This window comes from Pteronotus mesoamericanus, unplaced genomic scaffold (genome assembly GCF_021234165.1).
Source record: "Pteronotus mesoamericanus isolate MK-2021 breed Mesoamerican mustached bat unplaced genomic scaffold, CSHL_Meso_final contig_101, whole genome shotgun sequence".
Lineage (NCBI taxonomy): Eukaryota > Metazoa > Chordata > Mammalia > Chiroptera > Mormoopidae > Pteronotus > Pteronotus mesoamericanus.
The window spans coordinates 7570474-7580212 of NW_026555001.1; the positions used below are offsets into that span (position 1 = coordinate 7570474).

General features: G+C 43.9%; 1 protein-coding gene across 1 annotated transcript; it reads left to right on the forward strand.

Annotated features, from left to right (window-relative positions):
- The first annotated feature begins 535 nt into the window (after positions 1–535).
- Positions 536–8123, forward strand: LOC129066174 (cytochrome P450 1B1). Its single transcript, XM_054567689.1, has 3 exons — positions 536–946; positions 1368–2411; positions 5270–8123. Exons 2-3 carry the CDS (start codon positions 1369–1371, stop codon positions 5856–5858), a joined length of 1632 nt encoding a protein of 543 aa, XP_054423664.1. The 5' UTR covers positions 536–946; position 1368; the 3' UTR covers positions 5859–8123.
- The last annotated feature ends 1616 nt before the right edge of the window (positions 8124–9739 follow it).

Sequence of the window (9739 nt, forward strand, 5' to 3'; positions counted from 1 at the left end):
GCGCGCAAAAGGACCTCATTTGAGGGCCATTTGTTTACGAGAACGTTAAGATAAAATAACTGGGGAGGTTGTCGGACATATCCCCACACAAACCGAACCTTCCTCATTTCCAAAAGGACAGGTTTCTTTTCCCGGCTAGAGCACCGAAGGATCCCGAGCAGAGTTCTCTCGTGGTGACCGAAGCTTAAGGCACCAGGAGGGAATGGAGTTTCGGGGCACGCTCCCGCAGAGAGCGCAGCGGGATGGGCAGCTCCTGTTCAGAGCACGCTTCCAGGGAAACCGCGTGTCCACAATTGGGGTTGACTGTGATTAAGAGCGGTTTTCACGTAGACGAGAAGTTCAGACAGCCCCTACTAGTGAAGTCATCAGGTACTTCGCCAAGGCCGTCTGGGCTCCCGGGAGCCGCCTCGCGTGACCACCTGCGTGCGGCTGCCCAAGTCGTGCGGACCGTCTCGGCGCACCCCGCCCCTTGGTGCGCCCCGCCCCTCCAGGTCCAGCTGCCCCCTCCCTCTACACAGACCTTAAAAACGGGATGGCGCGTTTTGACTCCGGAGTGGCTGCGTGCAAACGGGCCACGCCTCTGCGATTCCAGCTGTCAGTGCCGCGCGGGGGGCGTGAGAGCTGGCTATTGACTCCACTCATCCATCCCCAAACTAAATCACCACGCTGTCAGAAAACCCCGGCTTTGCTGAGGTTTCACGTGCAGCGTGGCTCCTCAGAGGAGTCACCTTTTTCCATCCCCATCCCAACCCAAGTGCCCCTATATCTGACAGCGCCTCCAGACTCCGGAGTGAGTGCTAAGGCTCCCCAGAACTGGTAGCAGGTGTCAGGGGCGGGCATCCGACTTTTTGGAGGCACTCAGGTTGACCTCTTGCCTTCCACAACCTCCCTTGTCTCTTCTCGGAGCCAGCTGTTCCTCGCCGCTGGAAACCGCGCCTCTTTGCAGGTCAGTCTGTCCGCGGAGCCGCCTTCCCTTGGCCTCTTCTGTTGGGTTCTCGCAGATCGGGGGTGGGGTGGAGTGCAGGGTCAGGGGCAATAAGCACTTAGAGGGAACTGAGCGCAACCACCTCGATGCTCGCAGTGTTGTACCCGAATTGCAGGAACCGTTACCCGGCTGCGGAGGGACAGGGAGGCTGAGTCACAGAGAGGTGGAAACACGCCCCCTCCATTTTCCTTTTGGGAGTGGGTTTGGGATGGGAAAGGACTTTTTCAGTGTCTTCTCCAGTAAGGCACCCCTGACCTAACCTACCCACGACCTCCCTACCCAGCATCGCATGGTAGTAGCCCGAGGCCGGAGGTAGGGGCGTGGGGTGCCCGCTCCTTTCTCCGCACACCTGAGTGTCGCGCGTTCGCCCTTCTCTCTTCAGCATGGCCAGCAGGCTCAGCCTCGAAGATCCTCTGCTGCCGATCACGCTGTCCACCCAGCAGACCACGCTCCTGCTGCTCTTCTCAGTGCTCGCCGCCGTGCACGTGGCCCAGTGGTTGCTTAGGCAGCGGCGGCAGCACCTAGGGTCCGCGCCCCCGGGGCCCTTTGCGTGGCCGCTGATCGGAAACGCAGCTGCGGTGGGCCCCGTGCCGCACCTCTCATTCGCACGCCTAGCGAAGCGCTATGGCGACGTCTTCAAAATCCACCTGGGCAGCTGCCCCGTGGTAGTGCTGAACGGCGAGCGCGCCATCCGCCAGGCCTTGGTACATCAAGGCGCAGCCTTCGCGGACCGACCACCCTTCGCCTCTTTCCGCGTGGTGTCGAACGGCCGCAGCCTGGCTTTCAGCCAGTACTCGGAGCGCTGGAAGGCGCAGCGGCGCGCCGCGCACAGCACCATGCGCGCCTTCAGTTCGCGCCAGCCGCGCAGCCGCCGCATCCTGGAGGGCTTCGTGCTAGGTGAGGTGCGCGAATTGGTGGGGCTGCTGGTGCGCGGCAGTGAAGGAGGCGCCTTCCTGGACCCGCGGCCGCTGACCGTGGTGGCCGTGGCCAACATCATGAGCGCCGTGTGCTTCGGCTGTCGCTACGGCCACGAGGACGCCGAGTTCCGCGAGCTGCTCAGCCACAACGAGGAGTTCGGGCGCACGGTGGGCGCGGGCAGCCTGGTAGACCTGCTGCCCTGGCTGCAGCGCTTCCCTAACCCGGTACGCACCACCTTCCGAAAATTCGAGCAGCTCAACCGCAACTTCAGCAACTTCATCCTCGACAAGTTCCTGAGACACCAAGAAAGCTTTCGTCCGGGGGCCGACCCCCGCGACATGATGGACGCCTGCATCCTCTCGGTAGAAAAGGAGGCGGCCGCGAAGTCGGGCGACAGGGGCGCGCAGCTGGACATAAACTACGTGCCAGCTACTGTCACTGACATCTTCGGCGCCAGCCAAGACACTCTCTCCGTCGCGATGCAGTGGCTGCTCATCCTTTTCACCAGGTAAAGCCTGCGGGAGTCGTGGGTCGGGCCTTCCTTTCCTCCTATGAAGGGTGGAGTGGGACGACAGCAGGCTGAGGTCGCGAGCAGGGCGCAGGGAGGTGTGGAGGTTTCGCTGCAGGAACCCACCTTTCAATTATGAGACGCTTCCCGAAACCGCAATTCAGAAAGGCACGGCGAGGAAAGAGACACGTGCCGCGGGCACACCCCACCCAGCGGGAGCGGGACCTTTTGGCATCTCTGATCTTGTCATTGTCTCTTCGAGTGGGGACAAATTTGTGAGAAACCCCCGGGGGGAAAAAAGATTATTTAGGTGCCCGCAGATCAGTCCAGATCTCTTCTTCCCTGGCACAGGAGAAGCATAATTGGAACGGTCCCGAAAGAAAGAGTAGCGCAGTAAATGTGTTAAATAAACACTACAGCCTAATCGGCCCGCCAGTCATCCGCGCAGATTGGAAGCCTCCTAGCCTGGCGCCAAAGCCAGCGACGGTCCGGGCTCTGTTCCCGAGCAAAGGAAGAGCTCGGAGGCCCTCAGACTTGACCCCGCGGATGGTTAACGTGCGTGAAGGTTTTAGGAAGGCGGCTGGAAACCAGAGTGTTGTGCTAGATACTGTGAAACTGCTGCGCTAGGAGTGGAAGTGTCTTACGGGTAAAGAACCGGAGAGGGAGTCACTTTTATTGAGAGCAGAACAGCATCCAGACAGGCAAACGGGGTATCCAGGAGACCTCCGCGAACCTCTCTGGCCCCCGGGACCTGCGTGGTTGGTTAGGTGGTTTCCAGTGCCCACCCTGATTAAGGTCGCGGACCTTAATGAAGATCTGAACGAAGGAGTCAAACAAGTTCCCGGTATCGCCTGTTACCAGATTTAGCAATTAAATACATTTCACATAGGAGATCCTTCTATTAAAACATTAGCCATAGTTTATCTTAACTTCAGATATAACTGGAGGTCTGTATTTGTCTGGCAGCCCTACCCCAGGGGCAAATGTGTTGCTCGTGGCAAATCTTGATTGCCTGGAGAGACCAGAAATCCCGGTTGTGACATTTCCTGGCGCACAAGTTAGCAGTGGGGAATGATGAATTTGCTGGCACCTCAGATATTGAAAGACAAAGACAACTTCTTAGAATCCGCGGCAAGACTGCAACCCTTAGATACTACTGTGTGGCTACTGTCAAAAATTGAATTTTTTGTATATTTAAAATAACTTCTCAGTATTACCATAGAAACACCTATGGGGGAGGGACAGAAAGCCAATAAAGAGAAGTCAGTAATGGGTCAGAATGAAGACATCCCAAGTAGGTCCTTCCTGTCCCTAGATACACATGTTACCTTTTGAAACAGACTTTCTTTTTCATGAGAAACAGATTGGGCAGAGAAAGGAAATGATACAATTTGGGGGTCAGTTTCAATTCAATATAGCCGATAGGTCGTTTTTCTTCTTTTTGGTGAAAAGACAATATGATGGAGTGGCACATTATACTACCCATTTATGTAGGAGTATGTAAGTTTTACCAAAATAAATAAAATACATTTACATTTTGTCTACGGCTGCTTTCACACCACAGCACAAGGCAGAGCTGAATAACTGGGGCAGAGAGGGTTTGTTCTCCAAAGCCTAAATATTTACTGTTTGGCCCTTTATGAAAAAGCTTGCGGATCCCTGGAGTACGGTGCTAACAAAGCAATTTTTTAAATCATCCATGATTTCAATCACACATGTGCTTAAATTTTTTCCAGGGTTGCCTACTTATTTACATTTTTTTTTTACTTCTGACATTTCTACTTATTGTAATGGACTTTTCCCCCATCTTAAAAATTTATTTTAGTAATTTTTAAAAACTTGATTTCATTTTATTGATAGATTGCTAACGTGTCCACTTTAGTAATTTTTGATGGTTACACAATATTTTGCCATAATAAGATATCATTATATATAGCCCTTGCTTGAGTTTTAATGTTGCTTACATTTTTTAACTTTCAGCCATTGTTGTATTTTTGTACCTGTTATTTCCTGAAAATACATTGCTAGGCATGGATTACCAGGTTTAAAAAGACTGAGGAGAGGTTACCCTTTTGAATCTTGCCTGGTCATAAGATTTTGTTGTTCAAAAGGCTGTGCTAGTTCATATCGCCAACAGTGAATAAGTACTACAATTTGTATCATAACCTCATGAACATTGGGAATTTGCTTTCACATTTAGAAGATAAATTGCATTATCTGTCAGCATACCAATTATCTTTGTATAAATGAGAACAGTAGGGAGATGAGGGGAAAAAAGGACCTGCTTTCAGAGCTGCATTTTAACTTCCGTGGGCCCTCGCTGCTTCTGTCTTTGTAGACGCCTTACTCCATAAAAAAAGAAAAAAATGAAATTATATTGTATGACTGCATTAGTAAAAATAAATATATTGGAATAATATAATTAAAACATTTTCTTTGATCTAAAAGTTCATTTTTTTCCTTCTGATTAAAAAAAAAAAAATGAAAGCATTTTCATGGATCTCTGAAAAGTATCGTGGGTCCTAAGCATTGTGCCTGCTTTGTCTAATGGAGAGGTTGGCCTTATCCATCATCATAGTTTTTCAGGCTGATAAAACTTAAACAGTATTTGACTTAGGAAAGAGAGCATTAGCCATGGGAGGCTTATGAAAGGAAATGTAACTATTAATTTACCCATCTTGTAACTTAGTGAGAAATAAAGGAACAGTTTTAGATTTTGCGGGTGAGGGCACAGAAATGTTAATTCAGTCACCGATTCAGATAAAGAAGTGGGATTAAAACAAACTGTAATGTCCTTTCTAAATGAAAGAATGAATTTTCCTCCCTCGTTTTCTCCCTCTGCATTAAAAACTAAACAGGTACCCTGCAGTGCTGGCCCGGGTGCAGGCAGAATTGGATCAAGTCGTGGGTCGAGACCGTCTGCCCTGCCTAGAGGACCAGCCCAAACTCCCCTACATCACGGCCTTTCTTTACGAAACCATGCGCTTCTCCAGCTTTGTGCCCGTCACTATTCCTCACGCCACCACTGCCAACACCTCTGTTTTGGGCTACCACATTCCCAAGGACACGGTGGTTTTTGTTAATCAGTGGTCCGTGAATCATGACCCAGTGAAGTGGCATAACCCGGAGGACTTCGATCCCGACCGGTTCTTGGACAAGGACGGCTTCATCAACAAGGACCTGACCAGCAGCGTGATGATTTTTTCATTGGGCAAACGGCGCTGCATCGGGGAAGAGCTTTCCAAGATGCAGCTGTTTCTCTTCATTTCCCTCCTGGCTCACCAGTGCAATTTCAAGGCCAATCCAGACGAGCCCTCAGAAGTGGATTTTTCTTATGGCTTGAGCATTAAACCCAAGTCATTTAAAATCAACGTCACTCTCAGAGAGTCCATGGAGCTCCTGGACAGGGCTGTCCAAATGCTACAAGCCGAGGAAGACTGCCAGTGAGAAGCCAGACGTGAGCTGGAATTTTAGAAGTATTCAAGTTTTGGGGGATGGGGACTAAAGTTTTCCAGCTTCTCTCTGCTCTCTGCCTCTAAAGTGAGCATGAATCACCAGAGTATTCTCAGATCAGCCCTGGGCTGTACAGGAGCTCAGGGAATCCCTACTTTTTTTTGAGTCAACGATTTAAAAGGCCTAAAGAATTTTTATACACATGTCGAATGCTGGTAATAATTTCTCCAGGGAGCATTCTTTGGAGATAAAACACACATGGGCACACATGCAGAACTACTTCCAATACTTCCAATACCACGCCTTCGTGGGTGAGATCTGAGATTGACATTCTGAACATCAATAGAAAACTGTATTAAGTAAAGTTTCAGAATATATTGTTAAATACACCAAGGCAAAAAATTTCAGTGTAAGATGTGATAGAGGATGAGAAGGAAGAGATTCAGACCAGAAATTTTCTTCTCATCTTGTCAGTACAGTAGCTTAGTTTGGCAGTGGTATCTGTGGATGGACTTATCTTTTTGCCTACTGATGTGCTCTCTTTTACTTTTTTTTTGGATGACTCATAATGTCATTTGCTGAAAAAGAAATCAATAGTAGTTGGTTTAGTGATTATAGTGGGTTTCAGTGATTTATCATGAATTTTAAAATGTAACTTGTTAAATTGTAAAAATTCCAAGCTGTATTGGTTGCCAAAGTACAGAATTTCAATTATGAGAAACACCCCCCCCAAAAAAAACAAGATTTACCAGCCCAGCTAAGCTTTGAAATCATGCGATTGCAATGCACTAATTTTAATACTTTGTATAGGTTTTAAAAAATCACCAAATAGCATTCAATATGTATACATATATAATTATTTGTAATCAATATGTATTAATTATTTTATTATTAAATAGTATTATTTATCAAGAAAAGGTTAAATAATGTATATCTTTAATAATGTCATAGCAAATTGAAAAGTACAACCAATTGAAATAGTTTTGGCTCAAATACATGAAATGAGTTAGGTTAAATCAACTACCGATTTTTGACATGGAGACTAAGTTGAAGCAAAGTCTTGTTTCTCATCCAAAACTCAAGTGACAACTGAAAAATCTAAAAACTGGGTCTGTACAATATATTTATTAAAACTATAAATATATAATTGATCTAGTTCATATGTTAAAATTCCAAACTCTTGGCATGCTTAAATTTTAATTTAACTATAAAGACATTCTGATTATTGAAGTCCAGCTGAAGATACTGGAAATCTGACCATTAGCCATTGGAAAGCAGAGAAATTTCACCTGCGTTTCCTATCAATTGTGAACAATGTAACAAATTACTTGGATGTTCTCTTTATTTAGAAGAGCAGAGGGGAAATTTCCATTATAACAGAACTACTTGTTCTTTTAAATAGTTAAAAAAGAAACTAGCATTAATGTCAGTGTTTTGGAAAGTCAGAATCAGAAGGAGGTCTTGGAGGCTGTTTCGAGGACTGCATGTGCATCCCTGAAGCCGATCAGATGGATCGAGCTTTTTAAGATGGCCGATCCACTGGGCCGTCGTTTTGGTAACTGTGAAAACGTAAAGCTTGAACAAAATGTGTATGTTTAGTTTATGTAAATAACCTGAACACCTTAAAGAAAGTGATGGACGATTGTAAGAGTACAAAGTGAAGTTTAAAGGTTTAACTTTCATAGCATGTAAACATCCAAAGGAAGTTGTTCAGTGTCCTAAAAGCTTACAGCTTGTTTTATTAAGCTTTTGGAATCCTATCAAAATTATCAAGGAAGGAGTTTACCATGGCTGTGTGTGTGTATGTGTGTGTGTGGGGGGGGGGGGCGTAAAAGAAAAGAGTGGAAAAGTGAAAATGAAGAAAGATGGTTAAACATTTCCCCACTCATTCCAAGTTAATTAGTTTAAAATATGAATATTTAAAGAAAAGATGTTTTGTGTGCCAATATTAAAACCTAAGTTAACTTTTAAAAAATCCACAACATATTAGATCTAGTTTGTAATTTGAAATATTTTATTAGTAAAAATTTCACATAATTATAAAATCTCATAGCTGTACCTCTTGAATATGAAAAATTGTTTGTGCCAGTATTTTTAAAGGCACTCTAACATGAACTATAGAAATGAGGCTTACCAATACATTTAAATTTTCTTTGGCACTGGCAATTCCAAAATATTATTACCCCCTCCCCTCACCCCTCCAGCGAGGCTGAGACAGTGACTTGGGGCTGCCTTAGCCTCTTTATTGTGGCAGCAAAGTACCGTATTTTGCTGTGTATAATGCACACTCATATTTTTGTGCCCAGTATACACAGGACTATTCTACCCATGGTATGTAATCATGATACCCATGGATAATGCACATCCTTATTTTTCCCTAAAATAATTGGGCAAAAAGCACATGTTATACATGGCAATTTACGTAATCATGTACCAATCTGGGTGCCTCATTAACTCAATCAGATCCAGATGTGCTATAATATGTTTTTATGTAGTTTTTATGTATGCGGGCTGTGTTAATCTGGCACTTTCAACAGTGAGGAAGCTGTGCATATATAGAAAAAATTAAGGTGGACGCTTGGCGGTTAGCTGGCTTATTTGTTCATAACCTAGTTAAAGGAAGGAAAGCAAAACCAAAAACAAATAAAAATAACCAAATTTGGGGGCTACAGTAACCATGTTACTGGCTTAATCAGAAAACCTTATTTTATTTCTGCCAGAGAAAGAATGCATTTATTTGCTGGTTACCATTCTAGTCAGAACATCTATTCCAGGTGATTGCAATAAAGTATATCATTTATTAAATTCTTCATTTATATATTAAATCTTTGAATTTGTACGAAAATTACTTTTTTCCAAAACAAAAAGATGTCTCAGGTTTGTTTTGTGGGTTATCTGAAAGCCTTCATGTCTCAGAACTTAGCCTTTACCTGTGAAATATTATTACAGCCTTAATATTTTCATATTGGATCTATATTAGATCTAATGATTGCATAGCATTATATAGGGCCTAGCAGAAGTAATGCCATTGAGTGTGGGCCATAGGGTACGTGAATGTCTTACATGAGATAGACAGCAATTTGAATATTTCACCTAAAATGTCATATGCTGTGCTTGAGTGTGATGTTGTTATGTTACAGAGTTACATGCTTATGATTTTGTAATAAAACATTTTTATGTAATGAAAAAGGGCATTATTTATGCCAGGTCCTGTATAATAATTTGTGTATGATAAAAACTTATACTTTATTAGATGTTCATAACTCCAGGATAACTTCTTATTTAACCTTTTCTTATTTTTGTGTTTTATCATGTATGCTTTTAATATGTACATGACTATAATGCATAGTTGTACCTGAAATAGATTTTAGGGACATAGAATTCATTTGTAGCTTTTACTGTTTGATATACCAAATTAAAAATTCTGTATCAGTAATTACCTATAAGAGAACACCATTACCAAAATAATAAAAATCACTTCCATATTCTCGTTGTGAAGTTTTACTTTATGTTGTAGCACAATAGTCTAATGCATCTTCTATTCATTTGAACTACTATTTTAAGTGCTTGAATTAAAATGTTGCATTTTAAACATTTTATGTGGCTATTCTAATTTTAGGCTTCTTGCTTTATTTCTTTCTTTTTAAATAGGCTTTCAGCATTCAGTTTCATACCAAATTCCTGACCTTAATATTTTTGGATTTGTGAGAACCAACACAGATGTTAAATTTGAATGGCAAAGAACAACAACCAGTGTCAAAATTAATGGGAGTTAATTTTTAATTTTGAAAGTTTGACTAGATTGAGACTTTTAAGACTCTGGCCTTACTTATATTTCTGCTTCATCTAAGTAATGCAGGGCATATTCGCGCCCG

Coding starts and splice junctions, on each gene's coding strand:
- LOC129066174 (XM_054567689.1), top strand. CDS start 1,369: ATGGCCAGCAGGCTCAGCCTCGAAGATCCTCTGCTGCCGATCACGCTG. Junction 2,412..5,269: donor CTGCTCATCCTTTTCACCAG/GTAAAGCCTGCG, acceptor AAAACTAAACAG/GTACCCTGCAGTGCTGGCCC.